General features: G+C 34.3%; 1 protein-coding gene across 1 annotated transcript in view; it reads left to right on the top strand.

Annotated features, from left to right (window-relative positions):
* LOC144468541 (limbic system-associated membrane protein) overlaps window positions 1-25444 on the top strand; it is a 233643-nt gene extending 208199 nt beyond the window's left edge. The window contains exons 4-10 of the mRNA XM_078178101.1: window positions 15894-16052; window positions 16161-16289; window positions 16807-16944; window positions 19375-19524; window positions 19700-19747; window positions 19852-19917; window positions 20495-25444. Coding sequence (XP_078034227.1) covers window positions 15894-16052; window positions 16161-16289; window positions 16807-16944; window positions 19375-19524; window positions 19700-19747; window positions 19852-19917; window positions 20495-20661 — 857 coding nt within the window. The 3' untranslated portion in view covers window positions 20662-25444. The remainder of the gene's footprint in view (window positions 1-15893; window positions 16053-16160; window positions 16290-16806; window positions 16945-19374; window positions 19525-19699; window positions 19748-19851; window positions 19918-20494) is intronic.
* The last annotated feature ends 858 nt before the right edge of the window (window positions 25445-26302 follow it).

Here is a 26302-nt window from a genome sequence, read left to right as displayed (position 1 = left end):
TTTCGAAACAAAATTTTACAAACATTGCCTAGTAAACTAGTTTCTTTAAAATTCGAAAACATAAATATCATTTCATCCATTTTTAAAAACGATATTCTGTTATGAAAGGTGTACGAGTATTAATGCGATACACTGTATAATAGAATCACCCGTTACTTATTTATAACATCGATTCAGAGGCACCCGGTATAGAAAGGGTACGTGTATTGCATAGAGACTGCTTGCAACAATTTAGCAAATTTGCTTGATAAGTTTCTCTAATGAAATTATTTATCAGTACCGTTACAAGTCCGGATCCGGTTGGGTTGAACGAGTATCGTCGTAATGGCTTATTGTAATAATCGTGCATCGTAGGGCAAAGATCAAGCTTCAGTAGTTAAACGAACGTAAAGCCACGCAAAAGACCTTTCGCTTCTACTTAATTTGCAAGGCATTAACCTTATTATTATGGAGCAATATGGTCGCGAGTTTGCGGGAACGCCATATAGAGGGTTGCACGCGAGCAATCTTTACAGCCCTTCTCGGAAATGAAACCTCGTGTATGCCCTTTCACAACTGCACGCTCCCCCTTTGCTTTATTCCTTTAATTCTTTTAGTCTCCCGGTATACCCACAGTTTTTGTTGTGTGGGTGGTGGGATCCCGAGAGGTATTTCTTCCCGCTGTGTTTGGAAAGGTCACATCCACCACACCATTCTATGTTAGGATAACAAACTTGGTTAGAACTTTGAAGAACATGAATTTAGTGACAATTGTTATTAGTTCAAAAAATTACGAAAAATTGGATATTCATATTAAAAATATATAAAAATATTCCTTAAAAATTTATAGCTTATCGCCGTCTGCTTCGTTGAGTCATTCTCTCTCCGTTATATTGCAATCAGTTGACTGGTCGAATTCGTATATATTTTACAAATCAGAGTTTTTAATATGTTAATTTAGAAATTTTTTAAATGGGACATGTTCTTATTTATTACTAAATATGATTTAGACCATCAAGAGCTTTAAATCCTTCTACTAATGTTGTTTTAATTCTGAAATTGACCTGTCAGTATTTTTTCTTAATCTTAAATCTATTTTATCATGTGGAAAGTTGCAGAAATACGTTCCAGGATTTTCTGTTACAATCGAGTCCCAGCTATATGTAATTTACTTAGAACATTAACCCGGCACGACCATAATGTCATATTAAGGAATAGAAGTGGCATGAATTCAATACTTTGAAGGAACTCGCGAGAAATTGCAGACAAAGATTAGATTCGTCTGTAAATTTGTAGATTATTCCGAGCACACAGTGTCATACGCGTGTGTATGTGTCTGTGTTCGTAAGCAGAACTTCGATAGGATCCAATAATTGGAACGTGAAAACATTTTCTGTCGACTCATCGAATTATCGACGATGCCGGGGGACGCACTTTAATTAAATGCGATTAAGTTAAATCTGGCAGCGTAAATGTGCAACGATTGAAGTCCACTATCAAATCGCGAGGAATTATGCGACTCAAATGACTCATAATCGATACTACGATCAATTGATTTATACGTGATCTTTATCGAATCGATATTTATGACGTAGGAATATTATTAGTCGTCGCTTTCGAGAAATCGTTTAGAATGTGACAACTTTATGATACGAACAAGTTAACATCGATGGGAATAATCATAAGACTCTTATTGTTTTTTGTAGATTTAAATTTGACCTTGGCATATGTAAGAAATACTTTTTTCTCTCGATATTTTCTGCTCCCTTAAGATAAAGGCACGTCTCAATAATTTCAAGATCGATATAACTAAAATCAATACAAATTAATTAAACTGTAAATTTGTTTAAGAAACCATACACCTCTTAATAAACAAAAAAAGTATGACATACATCACTAGTTCCTTTACCGAATCGATTCCGACAATGAACGTATAAGTTTTAAACTGTTTGCTTTTGTACGTACGATTTAACAGGTATTAGAGAGCTTCTTGAAGAAAAATACTAAAAGAAATAATAAGAAACGTGATTTCGAAACATGTGTAGTTTTATGTTACTCGATCTGAAAGTTAATCGAATGAAGGTAACCGAACTAAATTAAATAAACTTCATTCAGGATATTTGTATGCCAAACATTTCAAGAGCTAGAAACACAAATGTTACGGAATCGGAGAAATCGGAGTGATTTTCTCTTCAACGAATACGTTGAATCAACGTTTGTTAATGAAGCGGAAAGCGGTTTGTTCGGAACGTCCTATGCAAATTAACCTGAGAGAGACTACAGTTCTAGATTTCCTTGAAAAAACTGTTTTTCGCAATTTAGTGAAATGAATTGTACATTGGCATTTGCTACGTGACGTTCCTGGAACGTCTACGAATAATACCCTGTTTTCCATCAAGCTATATATAACGCAAGTAATTATTAAATTGTAGAAAACGGAAAATAGAATAGAATTTATCACTATTCAGTAGATTTATGAATCTTAAATTGAACATTTTGTAACCGTTGGTTCTTTAGTTTAATTTGCAGTTGAATTACATTTGTCGGTTTTAAATATTCAAAAGTCAAATATATTTAGATATGAATCATAACAGAAAAGCATAATTTTCATAAGAATGTTTTAATTCTTTATAGACAATTATTTCTTTTAATAGTATATAATATAAGAATATATATTTGCTAATTGTCATTTTAATATTGAAAACAATGAAGCTTCGATGCGTGTTGATCAATTTTACAAATATTACATATAAAGAAATATTAATACAGAAATATTAATATAATAATATAAATATTAATTATATTAATCAACGTAGCTAAAAAATAAATCGTAATGCAAGGTTATCAGCAGGATATGCAGAACGATTATAGATTTTGTTGAAAAGATGTATGCCGGTCGAGTGATGCTCTTGTCATGAAACGTCTCTTCACAACTCGAGTGAGTCATTCCTCCCTCGCTAAGCGAACTACCGTGAAGGGTCGAGGGGTGAGACTCCGGAATATTCAATTGCCAATGCCTGAATCGCGATTTATATTGATTCGATCTTTTTTACTTAATTATGCGAGTGCTGTTCCACACACGAACCTAAGAAGAGGGTGAAGTTTACGTCCCGACCGTAGCCCACGATAAGAATCGTGCAGGACGAATCAACGGCGATCGTAAATCCTTGACACGAACTAGTATCGACACCACAAGTATGTGCTCTCTCTCACTACGTTTTAAAGTGCAAAGGTTAATAAAAATAACTTTCGCGTAGCGGTGTCCACGTACAATCAATAATATTGTCGATATATCGAGGTTCAACATCATTACGAATTGTCAATAGTTATTGATAATATTGCCAATGCAACACCGTCAATATTTATTATCCACATTTATAAACGATATGGCATTTTCCTGATAAGTTCAATACGTATTGACAATTTGCATTTTCTTAATCACTTTAACATTTACTGACAATATAATGTAATAAGTACTGTGCACTTTCGAGTCAGCTATTTCTAACTTCGGTACAGTGACGTCGTTGTGTACCGAGTTATTATACATAATTTGGATGGAAACAAAAACTCGTGGTCACGTTCAAACGTGCAACGATGCATTCACGAAGATGTCGCATGAAGACGCATAACGTGCAATGGGAAATTGGTAGAACAGTTCTCATCGTGTTGTACAACAATTCAAGATGATTCATTGTTGGTTCCTTAAGTACATTCATCTTCTGACCCCTCGGTGGTATAGGGCAGTAGTTTCGGCAGTCTGGATTCCGTACCAACAAGTAAGGATCGTTGGGGACGTTTATTGTATACTTTACGAGCTTCCGACTCTGTTTCCGACATTCATAGCGAAATCAAATTGGCATTCCCGGGATACGTGAAGCAATTGCGACCCATCTTCAGTCGTGCAATACTGTCGATCTCGTACACGTAAATCTGGCCACTTTCTTTTGATCTCCTAGAGTCCTTCATCTAACAAGGACACGATTGATTTCGAAATATTTCCACTTTAATGTATTAACACCGAATACCAACGATCAGTTAGTATCTGTATTATTAAGCCATTTAATTTGTAATTTTCTAAAAGAACAAAAATATTAATAAATATTGCATACCTATATATTGCCCAATAGCTGTACATTAACAACAACAAAGTAAAATATTATTTCGAGTTAAGCAAATTAAATTGCATACATCCATCGCGATTCCGACACTGTATTGTAAGGTAATCTATCACTATTCTGCGATCTATACTTCTTTATTCGTCGGATATCTTCACAATTATGTATCAGGAGAACGATCTAAACTATCTATTTCAAAGAGTAGCTTTAACCAGCATCCAAATGACAGAAATGGGATAACCAATCCACGAAATCGAGTTTCTCCCGAAACCTGACCAATCAATTTGCAGCTATTCCTACAGCTTAGTTTCAGATAACTTAAGCAAGTGAGTTGAGTGATAGAAGCAAGTTGAATTAGTCATGCAACTTGTTTAGCAATAGAGATCGACTTAGAACCAAATTATACAGCATCTCGGCGATAACGGTTTCGACGTAATTTTTGAACTTTATTCGTGTGAAAGAATTGTGACCGCGTTATATTTGGGAGAAGGTGCCATTCTGCGCAGAAAAAAAGTGCAATGTAAGCATGTTGAAGAGATAGTATCAGTAGTATGCACCAGACGGCCATACCTTTCCGCAAACTGGTTAAGCTTATAATACTACTTACTTGCATTAAATGATATTGGACATAATGCTTGACGGATATATTAATCAGTTAATTACATTGATCACTTTTTACAATTTTGAATCAGGTTTATAACATTGTACCACATTAAAGAAATATATAAATCCTTGACAATATTTAGCATTTGTTGAAAGTATGAAAGTGCGTGTAAAGTGAGTCACTCGAGATTTTTACCTAAAATATATGCATTATTTTTAATTTATGTAAGAAGGGACAAGGTGGATTAATTATTTTTTATTCCTTTTGATAAATACTATATATTCCTTTGAGACTTTATTCGATTTATTATAGGAGTTAAGGTTGACCAAGCCAATCAAAGAAATACGCTGTTCCTTTGCAGACCTATAGCTGCATTCGCAAACTAAAAAGTGGCTTTTGGCTGTTACTGAGAAGCAGTTTCCGAGTGCTCGCAGATACTAAAAGAGTTGGTCCTGTATTGCCGCCAGAACGCACTCAGAAGTAGATTATAATGCTAACAGGGTCGTTTTCATCCGTTCCATCGTTAAAGAAACTTCGTTTCGAGTTCCGTATAGACAACTTTGTCCTCCGTTCACCTACCTCTCGTGTCATTTTAATGATAAAATTTATAGAATCGTGATCAGTCGCCATTTTCCAATGTGCAAACATTTGCGCAAGTGTTACGAGAAAAATTGGTAACATAAATATTGCTCACTTGTCGTCACGGCTTTTTAATAAAGCTTTGCCAGACCTATGTTTATATAACATTTAGTTTTATTTCGACTCGGTATAGTTGCGTTATCGAATTGTCAAGAATACGTGAAAATAAATGAAACGTTCGTGGTATTTACATTTCCGCAGTGAAAATATCAACTCTATTTTCGTAGTCGTGTAATTAATTTGAAGAAAATAATGCCACGAACACGGCATTGATGGTGCTTCGCTTCGGTTCCTGTCACATTCAAAGGAACAAACTTTTAATACATATCTGCGAGACGGTTAATACTTCTTTATGAAAAAATTCCGCGGAGAAATTTCTTTGATGTTACAGTTTACTAAATTGTACCCATGGGAGCGGAACTGATCACAAGTTCGTTGCATTCGCTATTCCAATAACCAACCTTGTAAAGAACTTCGCAACCTTTCGCCGCATACTTTTCAAGTCGAGTCTCGCTGCATGAACATCTTTTCTTTCGAGCGTGAAACGTGCGAGAATGGAATACAACCGATTGTACTCCACACTGGCGATACTAGTTCAAGTAAATAGCATATGAGAATTAAGATGTTGTAAAATATTTTAATATGAAACAACGTAATTGAATCAACGTAATATCCAGTCAATGGTAAAAAATCGAGAATTTGATTGAAAACAATATTATTGAAAAAATATACTATAAAAATCAATAAGATATAGTAAGTAGTATAATGACAAAAGCGATGAAATACAAGCAAAAGTAACGTCGTTCAGCAACGCATTGGAGTAACTGCAACATTAATCTCGTTAAGCTGAGCAAGAAATTAAAAAAGGGGGAGTGTCACGTTGCATGTTAATTTTTCTAAAATAAGTGTTCTAAAGCACGGAAGAAAATGGCCAAATAAATGGTCGGTAAAATGTTTGTAATAACTAGAACTCTGATGGAAGCTAATAAGCTATCGAACATTCAATACTTCTATTCCTGACGTTAGCAGAAGATAACTAGAACGAGAAAGTAAATAGATTCAGCAAATCAAGCGTAATACGGTGGATATTTCATCTCCATAAATTTCATTCCTTTCCATGTTCGCTTCAGTAAGCATATCATGGCAAAGATTCGGAGGAACAGGTTCGCGGTAAACAATGGAGATTAAGGTAATTTGAAATCAATGAAAAACTTGCCTTGTGCTATTATACGTTTCGACGATATCCGGGCATATAAAAGCGACAAAGAGACCACGTAGGTTTTATACTAGTTAAGCAACTTTAGAAATTAGAACATTGTAGCACTCTATTTTGAACTTTAAATTATACCTTATAATAATCCGAAATAAATGTTCCTCAAGCGCAATATTTTTCTAGCTTATATGTATATAAGATATATATGAAGTATATTTAGAAAATTATATATAAGATTTTTATTATATATAAAACTTGCATATAAATTCATATATTATGAATAAAACTTACATATAAATTTATATATATTATATGTAAGTTCTAAAAAAAAACCTTATATATAAGTTTTTAATTATACCTTATATACAACCTATATATAAGTTTGCAAAGTATTGCGCTCTCGAAACATTTCTTTTGACGCATACGTTTAAATAACTAGATAATCAACTGCCAGTTTGTCAAACGCGATTATACATCTTTTGTTAGACTCTTTAATAGCTCGTTTTCAGATGAATCCAAGGACCTAAAAAACATATACATGATTCTAGATGAAATATCCAGCATGTAATTATGTTTCTACTGGGTAGTATTTACATGGTACCCGAAACTTTCGCTCTATCATAATTACAACACAGTGCTGTCCAAAGCTGTCTCCCGGGAGACAAACGCCCATCCCAACCAACGTCCATTGCCACTATAGTGTAGAAACGCGGCTGCGACAATAACCAATATTATGGCGTTCTGTAATATGTAATAACTAAACTGCGAATCTATGTGAAAGTATGATATCTATATGTTTGTATAGTAGAAGAAAACGTGTATATTTGCAAACACTGATGACATTTCTTTTCTATTTTCACCATAAGGAATTTTCAAATGGTGTTCTATCCAAATTCTTATTTTCATCATTCCGGTTTCAAGTATCTAAAACTGATCCTTTTGATGAACATAGAATAATGTAAACATTGTCATCCTAATAGTGCAATAATAAGTGCATATTTTTTTTATTGCAATCGTCTCTAAATTTTGAGATACCGACAAACAATAATTTCACGTTTCAGTTTTATGTTTAGAGTCAAAGATCATTTCAAAGTCAAGTCACTAAACTTGCTTGAATGTATTTCAGCATCAATTATACGAAGTAATAAACAAATATTTGCACTAAGTGCAAATTAACATCCGATAACCTGGAAAACTCCGAAAAATGACCTTCAAAAAACTACTTGTTTCCTATACGTCCCCATATATTTCCTCAAATGTCACGTGATCTCATCGATGACGTCACGTCTGCCCCTACAAAGTAGGGGTAGAGGACAACAGGGTTGTCAAGGATGCTTTCACGTTTGTAACTGGTCACGTCACGTCGGTCATAGGTGGAGTCAAGTGACATTAGATGGAATGTATGGTAATGGCGCTATTGTTGCCAAAGGAGATATTTAGATAAAATAAATCATTTTCATTGGTATACGAGTCTTCTACCATCTTACAAATTTGCACGTACCATAACTGTGTTAATTCATTGAGTCGAGGCAAAAATTAAACACGAACGATTTTGTTTGAGGGTCATAACTTTGCCTTCCTCTAAAGTTCAAAGAAGTTTTGAAAATAGTGCTTATAGATAATTTACAACAATATGGCCGCCATCCAAGCGTAATATTTGCACCTTAAAAGGGGCAATTTAGTGGTTCCCCTCGGCCCTGATTACTTTACCGTGGCGCAGAAAATCAGCGGGCTCTCTCGGTTCCTCGACTAGTCTTCCATATTGCTAGCATTTCGCAATATTAGAGGAAAAGTAGTAATACTGAGTGGCACTAACGTAAGAAGATAGCCTGAGGTGAAAATGGCGTCGGGATGAGATCGGATCAACAACGTGAAGGATAAGACGAACTGGTTAACGTGCAGCTCTATCTTCCAAAAGCTATGTAATGAATAACAACGGTATGAAGTGTTTGTCACCAGTAACAGGAAGAACTTCCGCCTAAAGACTCTCTTCCTCATTTAGTGTTTAATTAGCATGACTTTAACGGACCGGAGAATACGTTTTCCTCGTGAACATGTAAAGTAATCAGTTTAGAAATAGTCAGTAATTGCAATTTATGCACGCCGCGATAGTGATCACGAAAAAATTTTAAATCATTACTGTATACTTCAATATCTTCATTATTTGCGGCAGTACGAAAATCTTGTCGTGCAGATACACCTTTTTAACGCACAATTGATTTTATAGCATCTTTTTCAAAAATATAGGATGAAAATCTGTGCCTAAAAATATAGATTTCCATTTAAAGAAATAAAGTAACCCTTCAAATAACCATCGAGAAAACATTTTTCTCAGAAATCTTGTTTTCGGTAGATTTAGATTTAAAGTTTTCAAATAAACAACCTATATATAAAAATATGTACCACTGCGATTTTATGGAACAGAAAATATTCTCTAAGTTGTTCTTCTACAGATTGGATAAACTGTTTCTTTAATACACAAATACTATCAAATTGTGAAAACATTTTCCACATCATAGGAAACATATATGGGTTTCAGTCTTCAGCTGAGACACCCTATATAGTGTTCACAGTTACTTTTGTCTTCCCATACCTAAAAGTTTCAAACTTTCTACACTCTGCACATAAATAGCACGCATCCAATGACCGTGTAAGAACAATTTAAGTTGTCAGTCATCATTTGAGAGTTTGCTCATTCCACCTTCTGACTGGCTCATGAATCATGTAAAAGTAAAACAGCAATTTTTAGCTACCTGGCATTGATTTCTCCCGAAAATAAACCATTGCTAAACATATGCAGGCGCCTGTTAGTATAAAAGACGCATAATGTCTATTTTTACCAAATAGAAAAAGAAGATGATGCGAATTGAATTATAAGAAAGTATGCTGTTGAATTTATGTCACAAAGTTTATTGAACAAATTTGCTATGTATTCTCTTCGTAAACTGAAATTAAGTATAGGTACCAAAATATCATAAGAATTTAAATACTTAAATATGGAATATCTTATTATTTGGATGAAACCTTTGCAAGAAAAATAAGCCTAGTATAGTCAGTGTAGTAAATGAATAAAGATATCAATAATTACAACTCTAAGCATTGTCACATAGTTTTCAAACATCTATAATGTATATTATAATTAATTTCTCATAATTTTATATTCTTCTGAAGAATATTCGAAATATTTGCCTTCATTGGATATTTTTTAAATCATAATAATATTATTGCATAAAAATTACTTACTCCAACGAGACATAATCGTCTCTTTCTAACTGTAAAATATTACAGAAAATATTCATTTCAAGTGTGCCAATAAATATCTCAATAATGACAGTAGATCGTTTCACTGTGATATAAACTGAAAGGAGCTTGCAGAAAATTTTGGGCAAACGTAAATGCTTAGATAAAGGGTGTCCCAAAAGTCACGCAAGATTTGAATTTGGCGCCATTTGTGCGGTAAAGTGTTGCCAACCAAAAAAAAAATACAGAATGACAGCTGACAGTCCAGGGTTATTAAAGATGGAGCGCTACACAAAAGAACAACGCATTTTTATTGTTGAGCAATATTTTTCAAATAATGAAAGTTTCGCAGCAACAGTTCGCAACAACATGAGGCTCATTTTCATCTTGATGGCTTTGTTAATCGACAAAATTGTCGCATATGGGGTTCCGAAAATCCACAAGTGATTGTTGAAAAACAAATGCATCCACAACGTGTAACTGTTTGGTGCAGATTTTGGGTCGGAGGCATCATCGGACCATTCTTCTTCGAAAATGCAGCTGGTCAGGCAATAACGGTTAATGGTGCTCGCTATCGCGACATGATAATCCAGTTTTTTATGCCAAAATTGCAAGATATGGATGTGGACGGCATGTGGTTTCAACAAGACGGTGCCACATGCCATACAGCCCGAGAAACAATTCAATTACTGCATGAGTCATTTCCTGGTCGTGTAATTTCCCGTTTTGGTGATCAGAATTGGCCGCCCAGATCATGCGATTTAACGCCGTTAGATTTTTTTCTTTGGGGTTTTTTAAAGTCTAAGGTTTATGTCAACAAGCCCACGACCACCCACGCCTTGAAGGAAGAAATTGAGCGCTGTATCAACGAAATTCAGCCACATCTATGCAAAACAATCATGGAAAATTTCAACAAAAGAGTGCGTATGTGTCAGCAAAGTCTTGGAGGCCATTTACCCGATATGCTATTCCATACATAACCCTATACTGTATACTATATAAATCAATAAAAAATTTAGAATTTTTAATTATAAATCTGTGTTTTCTATCCAAATTACTTCTTGCGTGACTTTTGGGACACCCTTTATATGCATCCCGAGCATACATTGCAACGGTTCCAGCAGTTTCGAACAGTGCACCGAATTGTTCTCCAGATCGTGTGTCCCGGTGAAGTGATCTATTGCTCTCTCAATTCGATGTTCGATTCAGGTGTCGAACTTTCCATGTTTCTTCTGTACCCCGTTACAAAGAGACATTTGCAGTTTCGTCCGTTCGCCCCCTTTTTTTCAGTTTCCTTATTTTCGTTTCTCTTCCTCTCTTCTGTGATCCGTAGCGGATAACAAGATAGCAACGAACCATGACAGAAAATATCTTCCAACGAGGAAAATTGTCCAGAACTCGTCACGGAAAACACAAGGAATACTTGAGAGCAAAGACCGCAGGAGAAACAGAAAGCACGCCGAGCGGAGAGATAGAGAATTTCCCCTTGTTACCTACCAACTCCGCCTGAATATAATGTACCGCCAAATACATAATAATGCGATCCACCCTTTTTTCTCCGTTTTCAAGAATGTGTTAAAACCCTCTCGTCCAGTCGACAAACATACCATTGCCCGCGAAAGTCATATCAATGGGTCGTGCAAAATTATATTTGCTACTCTTTTGAATTTTATATCAATTTTCAAAATTAAACATTTGCTTTATGTGACGCAATCTGCATACAAAATCAATGGGAAATTTCTTCTTATTATAAAAACTCCAATTAAAGAATAGTCTTTGATTTTTACAAACCTTGCGTTTTCGATTGACGACTTTCATGTAGTTTATTATGTTTTCAATACTAAAGTCACGAATAGAATTCGGCAATAACTAATAATTAAAACTAACAAATTCTGTATATGTTTTTAATATTTTTATGATAGTGTTAATATGTACGATTCACATTATGATGGATAGGATGTATGTGCGATTCAACTGGACCCAATATTCAACGAAGGTGTCGAAGGTTAACAGAGAGGATTTGAAGCAGTAGTTTGAATTAAAGAGGCATATTTTAAAAACTGTGACAAACAAGATATTAATAACGGGCGATGAGATTCTATAGACGATTAACGAGATTCTATTAATGATTGACGAGATTCTAAATTTGCTAAACTCGTGAAGCACTGAATTCGCCAATTAGAAATAACCTATCGGGGTTGAGACGATGAGGGTGGTTCAACAATCTAACGTCAAGAACGGTGACACTGCGAACAATGGTACGAACCTGTTGTACCCCATGGAAATTACGGGAAATAAATTGTCGAGCACCCTTTGCGCCCTGTGTAGGCCTAGACCACGTCAAGTGCTATTGGGAGCGGTACGGCTGCGTTGACTTTCCTACGAAAGACAATCGATACCCTTCGGCCGTACTCAAGTCATAAACTAATAAATTCGTCAAAGAGGCACTAAAAAGACAGCTTAAACTCAGACAGTAAAGTGAGACGGTGCGACAAGATGCGCGTCGCGACAGATAGTATTGAAAATAATACCCTTATCAGGTACAATGTAGGATGGTTTCCATTAATATTCGGACACCCTTTTAAGAAGAATAACCTTCTACGAATTGGAGTAACGGACTTGAATATTTGTCGACATGTTAACCCTTTGCACTCGAGTGGCGAATCAGCGGCTCCATTAAAATTGTTCTAACATGTTTCAAAATTATTTTTATAGATATCACCAAAGCTTAGATTTAAAAAATTGTTGAAAGCATAATTGTTACGTGACTCATGAGACTCAATTTGATGTACACAGAATGAATTTTATTATACAAAACGGAAATACTATAAGCAGAAAAATTATTTTAGATTTGTGGTTAAAACCGCTTCGAGTGCAAAGGATAAATACTAGTTTACTAGACAATCTGTGAAAAATGTTTGCTACAATTGCAATTGGTTGCAATTGGTACATATTTCAATCTTTTGACTGAGTAAGTCATTTACGAACTGAAAATTTCATTAGCGTGCGTAGAGATTGTACAAAACGGTAGAAAAATCTTGAAGAAAAATCTACAGAGTTAGCATTATTCTAGCACCAGGGTTCATTTAAAACGCAATTAGTATTGAACAGGAGGTCGCCTGTACAATTCCATAACCGCTGATCTTAGCAACGCGATACACGATTTGTGTAGGCAGCCGTAGCCTTTATTTTCTGCCCGCCGTGCACGTACAATAGTCACTCTTTTTTTTAATTTTAACGAATGAATATTTCCATTTATTAACGTACGTTTACAGTAACAATCAGGTAATTCAATTATTCAATCGTTTAATATCACTTTGAACCGCGTTCGTGTCAGTGATCGAAAATTTTCAACATTATAGGCAATGATACGTTCAGTGAAATACCGTTCAATTGATGTATCATGAAAATACGATTCATCTGTCCATGACGCACATCTGCATGATCGAACAACGAATCAGATTAGCTGTACACCACTGCAGAATATGTTGATTGCATTTCGGTATACAGCGTGGATATGCAGCTTTGTTTTTCTGCTTCGCCTATATATATTTTATGGCACTGTTTTGCTATTAAGTTATTGAATTCGAAGGAGGCGAATAAAATGGATGTTTACTGAAATGAGAAATTACCAAATGCACTGTTAAGGATTACAATAAATAAATCGAACGTGGAGAAAACGATCGCTCGAGTAAAACAGAAAACGTAATGTAATCTTCTTAAAGCAAAATAAATCCGTATGTTACGTTAACCAATTTTTTCGTTTTTATAATTAATAACAATTAATTATCGGCGGAAACAACCGCCGAAAACAACAAATTGGTGAATGTAATTACATTACGTTATTCTAAAAAGTCGGTAACACTTTTCTTGTTTCCGCTTTTTTTGAACTTATTGTACAGAACTTTTTCATATAGAACAAAAGTTGCTCTATATACGATATATAACAAGGCAAAAAGAACGCTATGTTTTTAGTGCCATAATTGAAACAATAGTAGCATGTAACATATCTACAAGTAAATATTTAGAATTGTCAAGATTTAAATAAAATATTAATTTGTACATAGCTCAACTAAAGGAGTTGTAGAACATCTTGTTTCTTCCTTTTTCATCACTCTAACTAATTACAATTTTTAGACAAATTTATTTAGACATTGTCTCTAATCTCGAAAGAATTGGTCCAATTTTAACAAAGTGATTCCATTTTAAAAAGTGTTCGAATATTTGACTAAATTACCGTACATCGCAACAAAATGTGACATTTTGCCGTACGATCTGCGAAGTAAATTAACCTTGTATTCGGTTTCCGTGGAATCCCTCATGAAGTTATTTGTGGACGCAAGTGAATCTCGGTTGAACCGGGGCACTCGCAATTGACGCGATCACATGGAATCGACCGGGCGCCAAACGCGAAGTATGTCACAGTTGAAATCAAAGGGTAAATGTATAAACTGAAGTGCATGGATTCTCAATAAGGTAAGGAAACCGAGCGTGGAGTGGGACAAGGGATGATAAGCGTCGATGGGCTACAAGTGGGAGGGTATCGATAGACTAACCTGGTGGCTTTGACCCGCCAATTCAGCATCACCCATACGGGTACTCAACCGCAAATCGAGTTCCGGCCGTAGGGCAGAATAAAATAGACCCCATCCCCCCCAAGTAACCCTTCCCCTGACTGCACCCTCCCACCCTTTCTTACTGGCCGAACTATCTGCTGGCCGATTCACGTGTAGGCAGTAAGACATTACTCGCGAGGGACGCGTTTCTTCGATGTTCAAGGGAAAAAGGGGATGCTAGAGCATTCGATTGGCAGAGAAAATCAAGTTAGCTTTAATGAGCGTGGTCAGATGGAAAGGTCTAAGTGCGAGACGTACGGCGTACTGTTAACAACATATTAGGAGGTTGCATTGAAACCCGCTGTTCCTGATGACACGTCTGCCGTGGGTGATGGCAGATGTTCATATTGGTTTAAAATTTGACTGTTTGTCATAAAATTTTAGTTAACCGCGGTCTTCTTTTGTTAACACAAGAATTTTTACGTGATGACAAAAGAATGGTACGCGATAAGATCCTTCTCCAATGTATACTTTACATTTAAGAAACAGTTTCTTATGGCCTACTATGACCAGTAATGAGAAATAGAACTACTTGGACAATCCGAAATGCAAAAATCATGGATCGACTCTAACCAATCATCGATAGTGACTCCAAAGTGAAACATCCATGGTCAGAAAGCAATATGACTCGTGACTTTAATTTGTTATCGGACACAATTAACTTCATATTTATGGGATAAGACATATCAAATTTTTGTATTAGAAATTGAACAAAGTGAAAGAATAATGACTGAAAACAAACTAAGAGCGTATTCAATTGTGATTATTTAATACAAAATTTAATAAGAAAAAGACTATCAGTTCTATCAAATCGCCGAAAAATTATGCTTCTACACGATAACGCTCGGCCCCATGTTAATATAACTTCGAGAAAACACTGATAGAGCTCAAATGGGAAGTACTCCGCACCTAGCTCCAAACGAGTACCAACTATTTCGATCGATGCCACGCGTTTTAGAAGATTTGCATGTCCAGAATTTCGGAGAAGTTGAAAATTGGATTGCTGAACGGATTGGTTCAAGAGAAATCGTTTTTCCGTCGTGCAATTCAACTCCCGCCAGAAAAGGGGGGAAAATATATATTATAATAGGACAAATACTTCGAGTTATTAGCATAATTCGAAATTCAAACGAATACTGCAATAAAAGACAAAACTAGGGCTTCCAATGCAACTCCTCGATACGATTAACCTTTTTATATTTAACTCTAATTATTTCTATAAAAAAAATATAAAATTAGTTACTTTACAGATATATATGATCTTGAACAACATTTCCTCATAACTTAATAGATGATCGCTCATTGAACAGATGCAACTTAAGTGCAGATTAAATTTTGTGCATTTTACAAAACATTTTGCATTTTCATTCTAATGAACACTTTGATAACAAAATCAGTGTAATAATAATAATAGTATTATGATTTTTGCAAAAGATTTTTTTAAGGGATTCTGATATATTTATGTGTTTTTCGTTTGTTCTTCACAGTTCCGCCGGACATATTGGATTACGAGACGAGTACAGATATGGTGGTGAAAGAAGGTAGCAACGTAACGTTGCGTTGCGCTGCAAAAGGATCGCCAGAACCTACAATTACCTGGCGACGAGAGGATGGTAAATTAATAGTCTTGCCAGATGGGAAAGAAGGTAAGCAACAATTTTTATGAAAATCGGTATACATGTGTATACAATTTTCTCATCTTTCACGTTAGAAATTAATTTAAATACAAGTTTAATTTGTAATTTTCAATGTAGTTTCGAGTGTTGAAGGACCAAGTTTCAATATCAGTAAAGTAAATCGAGTACACATGGGATCGTATCTTTGCATCGCATCTAACCGTATTCCACCGTCGGTTAGTAAAAGAATTATGCTGATTGTGCATTGTAAGTATCGTTTACTGTTTATTATAAATTATTTCCTCATTTTATTTGTGTCTTTATATAAGTAACGATGATATATCACTTTCCATCTTATTATCGTTGGACAATCTTTCACTATTCATAATTTAACTGGTCAGTCAACAGTTCAATGAAATAAAGATTTAAATGTTATAATGTATGTTGATATTTATAATGAATATTCTGTCGATATCGTCGTACTTTCCAGATCCTAAAAAAACTTAATACATTGAATATATTAGGACAAAAATTCACTTCTCAATTTGAACAAATAATTGTAACACCTATTCTTGGAAAGCTCAGCCCTCAAAGTGTTAATCGAAAATTTTTGATAACAAATTCGAATGTTTATTAAACACATATTGCACCAGATTAACCATATTGCACTCAGTTGAATAATTTTAAATTGTGATATACTTTATATAATTTTCATCGAATCTAACTATAGGAAATCGCACGTGTTAACGTAATGAAAGACGGAAGTTTCCACTGCTTCTTTCAGTCCCACCAATGATTTGGGTACCAAATCAACTAATGGGTGCCCGGGAAGGACAACAATTGACTTTGGAGTGTCATTCGGAAGCTTATCCGAAGTCCATCAATTACTGGACCAGGGATAAGGATGAAATAGTACCACAAGGTAAATTCGAATAATACTCTTTAGATAAAGTACACTTATGATTAATCATACCTGCATTCTACTACAATTACATTATTTAACACATGTTACCTTTTCCGGGACTTATAACTTCAATAAATGTCTATAAAATTTTGTTCTTTTACATACACTCTTACTTTCAATACTAATAATTCTGTTAACTCTTTTGAATGAAGTGATACAATTTAACATTAAAGAACACATACCAGACTAAATACTATATACAATCAGTAAAATCGAAATCTACAAATATTGTAATACGAACGGCAGTCGCGCACATACTATAGTGCAAATGTTTCCATGTACAGAGTGTACGTTCCGATAATAGATACATCTGGTTACCTACCGATAATTCATATGTTTATTTTGGATGCACACGTATTACCCTGTGGGATATAATTATCCATCCGCGTTCCCCATATACATATTACGTAAGTATACAACGCATCCGGTAGACAGAAAAGTAACCAGTTGTAACGAGTCTTTTGAATAATGAAACCTTGATGCCAAAAACGCATAAACATGGGCACCAACGAAGCGCGAGTATAAACGTTCCGCTCTGCTTTATGCCCGGTCTATAAAAGCTAGCTTTAGTACCTTCCATCGATCCACCACCGTTCCTTTCAGATCCCCACATTTTCCCTGTATCACGATATGCTCACGACTTGTTCGCGGTTGGGTCAAACACATTTTGACGCAGAACGCCATCCGATGCCATCCTTTTTCACCGATGCTCCTCGGTTAACCCATTTTATTAGGTACCTACCATAACAGTCGAAGGATCGTTCGGCACCGAGCAATACGAGAGACAAATGAATGCAAGCGAATTTCGTGATCTGTTTTATTTACGAATCAATCGATTCGAAAATAGTATGTTCATTGATACTGTTTGCAATAACGCGGCAAGCGCTATGCAGCGTGAAAGAATTATGTTATTTGTCAATTTTTTAATGATATTTTTAGTGTATTCATTAGACCGTACCTTCCTACCTAATCGTTAGTATACATCGAATACAATTGAACAGAGAGATCTGGAGTAGTTTGCCAAAATACAGTAATACCAAAGTTACAAAGTGCAAAATATTAAATTTAATTTGAGAGACTCTTTTCCATTACAGATGATACAACGAGACACAGTTTTGAATCTTGCAAGAACAAAAAGAGACGCAATCGAACAGAATAAAAATACATTAATATAAAATTGAAGTTGAAATTCATACATATAATGAAGTGAGTTAAATGTATGTAGTGTACACTAAATTGAATGTCATCATATGTCATGTATATTGAATTAAATATCATTATACGACATATACACTGAATTAAATATCATCATACAACATACATTGAATTAAATGTCATTATACGACATATACATTGAATTAAATGCCATCATACATGTTCATTGAATTACAGGAAACAAGTTTACTAATATACTACCGTTTGCTATACGACAATAAATTTTCATCGCGAAGAAGTTGCGACAGAACGAAATCAACATGCCTACTGACTCCTTTTCTTACAACGTTGATCTACTTAATAACTAAGTTCTGTAGAATACGTAGTAATAAATGCGGAACAAAAAGTAAATAAAAATTGAATAACACTAAAGATCTCATGACAATGCATCCCTTAATTGGCTCAATCTGGTTTAAGTGTATTTTGAGGACTATTCAAGTCGCAATCACAGATTTCTTTCATTATTTCACTCTTCATCCTTGTTACATTTCTATTCGTTGAAGATAGCAGCATCGCCGGATAGAATCTAGATTCTTACGAGCCGGGGACGGAACCGTTCCTGAATGGTGTCGATCTAAACAGAAATCACGTTAACTTAAACCGGTGCACGACGAATACTAAAATAAGCCAGACAGGAGGACAAGATCGACTATCTTTCGAACTGATTGAACTATTGTGACGTTCCTACAAAGGTGTTGAAATTCTTGTTTTGTACGCTTGTACAATCGTTTCCATTGGAAAACTCTAATGAATTGCTCTTTACACGTCGCATCGGACACGTCGTGTCTTCGCCATTTATATCTTTTATTGTTATTGATTTTGTAGATGTTACCTAATTAATTTAGCAAAATGTTTGATTGTTTTGTATACTTGTTACATTATTAATGAACAAACATGTCCTAACGTTATCTCGTCATATTGTATAATAATCTGAGGTTCTATTTCATTGTATCTAAATAACAATTTTTTGAATATGTACAATCACTTTTTAAGTCACTAGAACTGAAAAACAAAATGTCACTAATAGAATTCATGATTTATCGTCGAATGCTCTAACATTTTAAACTTAATCCAGTTCCCCCCCAATCTTAATTATACTACCCGATGTTTATGTTAACACACATTATTTGTTTCAATTTTCTTACATTTTACAAAAACATTCCCGTGTTTCAGGAGGAAAGTACGAGCCCGAATCATTAGAAAGTGCTTACAAAGTTCACATGAAACTAACTATAAATGCTGTCAGTTCATCGGATTTTGGTTCGTATAAATGTGTGTCCAGAAACTCATTAGGAGACAACGATGGCAGCATCAAAGTTTACGGTAAGTACCTAATAGATAATACATCTAACAGCTCTGAACAGATCTCAATTTCTGATTCTCTAAAAATCGTTTGATGCTTAAACTGTTACAAATATGATCGAAGATCATGGATATAATTAAGAAGTTTCTTATAACGATGACTCTTTTTAAACACGTTGTCTTTCATGTGTTTCAGGAATAACATCGGGTACAAATTCGAGTAGTAGCAATACTAGATATAAAGGTAAGATACTATAATATGATTGGGTGAAGTTCCAGAAATTCGTACTTATTGTGTGCAATTTACTAATATCAACAAGTAAACATGTCATTGTATCGTTCTTGTAGGAAAATTGAGACATAATTCAAGAAACGAGATTTTTGACGGAAATCAAAACATGCTCAAGGAACGAGGTGGGTGTTGATCATATTACAACCATACAACAAGTATATTTAACCCTTTGCACCGAGTAGTGATTCTGAGACATCACTAAAAGTATTCTATCACGTCCCAAGATGATTTTTGTACCAACAAAGCTTGGATTTAAAAAAATTGTTAAACAATGAAACTGTTAGTACGAGTCACAAGATTCAATTTCCAAGCCAAGAAAATTATTTTAGATATACAATTAAAATAACTTCGAGTGCAAAGGGCTAAGATATATATATGGTCTGATAATAGTTACAAAACAATCACAAGATTATTTTCTCTGAGAAAATAAGGAAAACGTTTCCTCCAATCTCCTCTCACAACGAGGCTCTGTTTTTGAAAAAATTGACCCACAAAAATAATAAAAAATAAGTTCTGTATACACTACCACTAATTAAAGAATACGAATTAATTTTTTGAGCTTTTGAAACTAAAATGATGTAACATAGAAAGTGTTAAAGATTTTGATTTGCACTAGCGTGATAAATACGCAGATATTGCAACGGCAGTCTTGTAAGAAAAATAATGGCATAACACTAATATTATAATTGTTATCCCCAGATTTGAAATTGCGTGGCCGTAAGGAGGCAGGCGGCGACGATGCCGACGATTACGATGACTCCGGAGTGATGACCAAGGACAACCCTTTCATCCTGATCGTTATTTTAGTTTCGTTCACTATCTACCTGCACCATCATCCACAGTTAAGAACGCTCCATTCAGCTTGAAAATCGACTGTCGCAGTGTTAGTACATCATCAAATTCTCTTTTCGATCGCAACTCATCGAAAATTTGTAAATCCATTTTAGAACACCATCGCTCAGGGACTTCATTCGAGGATAAGTTTCATGAAACGCGCTGACCACATATACTTTACTGTATGATAACATCCTAACATGTAATGATATTAGATATTGTAAATTATTCGTAAACAATAACTGATTAGGCTGAAAGTGGAACGACATTCCTTGCCATGAATCTAACGCGTAGCGATTACTACGTAGTACGAACGATGAAAGGACGTGAGAGGATTCAGTAGTGAATAACGATTGGATTTGTAAACTTGCACGATGAATACAGTGAGCCTTGATCACGCATAATTACAATCGAAGACGATACTCGAAACTAGTCAATCACCAGACGAATTCCTCGCTAATTCTAGTGTAGACGTTTATGTTAAGCTGGTTAAGAATTATACTAGAGAACGCATACGCTGCTAGTAATGCATCTGTGTACATTTTTCGATGTATTCATAGCAATTGTAATCATAGCGATTTTATTTCGCGACAATTTATCGCGAGTTAAATTGTAATAAATAGTCAATTTCTTTGCTCTTGGACTAAGTATTAGGATGTAAGAAACCCCACCAGATTATAGTGTATTTTATGGAAAAGCGACTGGAGATCACTACTGCAGCGAATGTGTGAAAGTATTTTTAATAATTAAGTACATTATTTACTACTTACGTTTCGTAAGACGTAGCAAGGTACTATTTAAAAAGAGCTAAGAAAAGCATATAGGGACACTAGTACAATAAAATGAATCGTACCACAACAATGTAAAATTTAGCTTTTCTCAATATTTTCCAGACAATTTGTTTGTATATAAAAAATTTTATCTCCGAGTGAGACCATCGCTAGTCGCTGAAGGATAATGAGTTGACATTTGATTTTTCAAATAGCTTGCTGTCCTATATGATTAAATATTTTGATATTTTATAATAAAGTATAAGACAGGTGCAAACACCAAAAAACTTATTCACGCGTTTATCATATAGAGCCTAATTAGTCTACAGAGTGTCTCAAAATTATGTTACTTCCAGGAGATAAGGGATTCTTGAGGTCACTTGAAGTAACTTTTTTCTTAGCGCAAATGCAATCGGCAGCTTTGTTTACCAGTTATTAATAAAAAAAAGCACTGACCAATGAGAGGCGAGCAAATATCGTTTATTTTTTAAAATAGTTTAATAGAAAGTTGACTTATTTCTGAAGGCGACTTCTATTCGTAAACAGTTTCGTAAAGTCATAATTGTGAGAAACGTAATTATAGTATTTGTTTGTTCACATTAGAATTTTCAAATTGAAGTGTGTTGTACTGTAAGTTTTTAGTATCTAGGGTGATCCTTATAAAGGATTTTATTTTTTTCTCAAAACATTGAAAAACATTAACGAAACTGCGTGTTTGTATTTAAAGGGTTTATGAGTTTACAAGATAGCGAATTATAGTAGTGTCATAAGGATCCTTAAACATTATACGAAATGAAGATGACATTATATTATTTCTGAAAAAAAACATTCCAGTTTAGAAACATTTATATTTTCATTTTTGATGGTGACTACAATTAACCAACAACCACCCGCTGCATTGTAAATAGTAGCTATAGTTACAGCGACTGCTGTGCACGAATTGTAAGGGTGAACATAATCATTCGTTTAAATTGTACATTAGATGACAACACCGGTGGAGTTTAATATTAACACTTTCGAAAATAAATGGCTTTTTGGCCTGGCATCGTACAGTTCTCATTGTTGAAGCTTTTGGGTATAAGTCGTGTCTCGCAAAATATCGTTACGCTATTTCTGATTTGTAAAATTATAAAATAAAGATTAGATTATATCTAATTTTGTTCAAGTTCTCAGTGTTCTAAAGTATCACTCTTTTACATAGGTTACTGATATATAAATAAATTAAGTTTTATCTTAGTTCTGTTTCTGGTATAGATTAAGTTAACTTTACGCATAAAGAACCACAAATTATTTGTCAACTAGAATCTGTTTTCGTATAAAAAAACATCTTATAAAAAGAATCTTTTCTTAAAATTATAAACACATCATTTGTAAATTCTAACAGACAATTTTTAAAGTACTGAATTTTACAATTGTCTTAATCCCTTTACTAACATAACAATATTATCATTTTATTTATTTTATATTAGACAATTCATAAATAATAATGTTGAAAATAATTGTACAATGCTCCGACTTCCGCCATAATGTCTAAACAGTGAGAACGTTATAATTGATTATTCCGACTTGTGAAATTGTTACTATATTTGCTAGCAAGTCTGCAAGAACGACATGATTAAACGAATGTTGCTTACCAATTTTGGCGCCGCTAAACCAAGCGACATACCTAGTTGGATACTTAAGAGTAAATGAAAATCTCTAACTGCCGAACAATACTGACTGTATGTAACGTACATAATAAGAAGTTTCATCACTCGTGTCGTACGTCCAATAAGATATTAGTTACTCACACCAATATTGTATAAATACCACTTTATTGTACATATTTGCGGTATGTGTATATATAATATACAGGGTGTATCATAGCATACAAGACTCGTTTCGAGCGTGGACAGGAAACGTGACCACAATTGCCGTTTACTAAGACACAAAAGGGCTACAATTTTTAAATAATGTTTGTATGAACTTTTTCCATTGTGTTAACGTTTCCTGTCCACATTTAAAATGGATCCTGTAAATTATAACATACCCTGTGTAAAGTGATCGTTGCATTAAAGATCTTGAAATCAGTAACCCTCATCGACGTTGTTGCAATTTCAAGGACCGATTTTTTCTCATTTTAATGGAATTCAAAATTAAAATGCTTTTATAAGAAATGATTGAATAAATTCGTTAATTCGAGTGTATATTGTAACCAAAATGGTGAAAAATCTAAATGACTCCAGTCTTACGATTTTTATAAAACTGTATACATCAGTCACTTTTAATGTCTAGTAAGTTTAATGTTAAAGGTAATAAGATCTTTAATATTTCATTACGAGGAACATGTTTGTGATACCGCAACAATGTCGCTTACCGGTCACTACTTTCGAGATTCTAACAAGAGAGTCGTCCTGTAGCATAGACACTACAGTATATCGAAAAAAGTAATGGTCACTTGTGCTAGTGTTGACTCCGTAGCCCCTTTATTTCTGCAAGGCTGTTGGTAACAACGAGAAATTATATTGCTTTTTAATTGATTAGAACTAAATAAGCTCTGTGCCAGAAATGCAGTGTACTGACACAATAAATCATTCAAATTTTGAAGCTCAATTTCCTTCGAATTCAGTGTAAAAATTCCATAAGGAATTTGACGATAAAGAGATTACCGAATACAACATCATACGGCCCTTTATTGCATAAGCTTCTGTATCAACAAAATCCATACAATACTTCGATATTACTAACTACTAATTAGTTGCTGTAACTAACAAGTAAACATTTTTAACGAGCTGAAAAACTTTATACGATTGTTCCAGAAAAACTATGCATTTCTGGTATGTGTTTACTTTGTACACTTTAACTGTCTTTATCAGCCGATGAATATTAACGTTAATGATTATGTTAATTATTATGAACAGTTTTACAATGAGCTTTTAGTACTCTAAGGATTCCATGGAAATAGTTTTGAGCAATAATGCTTCGGCTTAGGTCTGAAGTAGATCTAGTTTATATTTCTTTATATATACATATAAAACCAGAACTGAGCCAGATCATTATTAATCAAAACTTATTGTTAAAAATTGTCAGTGATACGTGGTATCCATAAATTGTTCTCAGTGATTTTCATGGAATCCTACTCTAACGGGTTTCTCGGTACTTGTTTTATTCAACAAACAAATATTTCACAGCTTCAGTTATTCTGTTCACTGAAATTATTAGCAACTATCTATATACTGTACAAGCGAAAAAACGTTCGTAAATAATGTACATATAATATGTTCTGTTTAACACTTTGGGGACATCTCGTTCCGTTTGGAACGGTATTGATTGGTCGGTGGATCTAAAATGGTAATAATAATCCCCAAGCTATTAAAAGCGTGCAACTTGTGGTGAGAATAATTAATTTGTAGTCGAATGCGTTAAGAATATTTTAAGGATAATATAATTTTTGTAAATGGAAAATTAAATTTTCAATTGCATTAGATAATATGATAAATTTTAACACGATTTCATTGCAATACAACAGAATTTCATTTGTCTGTCGAAAATAATGACTGTGAATTATTCTCAAATTGATTTGTTAAAATTATGCACAGCCTATAAGAGTATGCTAATGCAGGGGTCATTCGAATCACCTTTTCGTTGGAACTGGTCTGATTTTGTCGATTTGTGTGCCCCTTCTGTCGACTGAGTGTAGATATATACTTAAGAGTAAAGCCATAATAAACAGCACTGCTCATAATAATACTAGAACAATAGATATCTCATACTGTACATATAAGCATCCCATGTTACTGTTAACATAATTGTCTCTTTGTGTTGCATACATTGGCCAGAGGGTAAATTAAACAGATTATTCACAAAAACAGGTTTCATATTTATATTCAACGCATCGAATCTGCAAGATTTAATACATTTTATTGTTGATCGATCTGGATATAAAACATTTTATAGTATTGCTACGAAGTGGAAAATAATGTAAGTATGATTTTAAACAGGAGTAATCTATTAAACTTAAATTTGTTTAATCAAAATTTCACTAAATGCAATACATATTTACGAATGTTACACAAGAGCATTTACGATTCACGACCTACGATACACCTACGATTCACGAAGCCCAAAATGAATCAGGTCAGAAAGCTGTGAAACAAGGGCGAATCAGAGCAGAAGGATCTGACTTGTGGGTGACGCGACGCGTTCAATGCTTAAAGAAGTCTAAGAACCTCATAGATCTCGATGTCCGTCGTTTCCCCTTGAGGAATGTTTCTTCAAAGTTTCACTCACCAAACGCTGGATTGATCACTGTTCCCCTATACCCTATTTCCAAAAAAGACTTAGGACGTCTTTTACATGCCAAAAACAGCTGAAATTGGGTCTTCCTAAGAGGAAGGGTCGCGTTTCAATCACGACGCTGCATGATAATTCGCTTCTATTCTAGTACTCTCTTGTCTATTTTACTATCTAATGTTTAAACAAAAATAACTAATACAGAAATAAAAAGAAACTTTCGAAGTACAAATTTTATCAGGTGAAAGTTTTAAAATTCTTGCAGAGGCTGTCGGGAGCTATAATTGCAACCCAGCTACTACAACGACTTTCAGTTTCTTTCCTTTTTCTTTCCGAATTGTTCGTTGAATCCTGTTTGAATACGAAATAAAATAAAAATACCTTTTGCGCAGTTTTCGGGGTTCTTTATTGTTAATCTACGCTGTAAAGGGCTCAATTAATAATTAAAACGGCTGTCACGATTAAACTACTTATTATTTCGGATCGGCAAAACATTTTGATATTTTATAATAATGTATAATAAAGATGCAAACATCTTAAAACTTATTCACACATTTATTGATATAGAATATGAATACCGAAAAATGGTCAAGGGATAGGTGTTAACAAGAAGCAAGCTGTTTAGAATTAA

This window comes from Augochlora pura, chromosome 1 (assembly GCF_028453695.1).
Source record: "Augochlora pura isolate Apur16 chromosome 1, APUR_v2.2.1, whole genome shotgun sequence".
NCBI lineage: Eukaryota > Metazoa > Arthropoda > Insecta > Hymenoptera > Halictidae > Augochlora > Augochlora pura.
The sequence above is the reverse complement of the archived record's forward strand: the minus strand, read 5'-3'. Positions and strand labels throughout refer to the sequence as shown.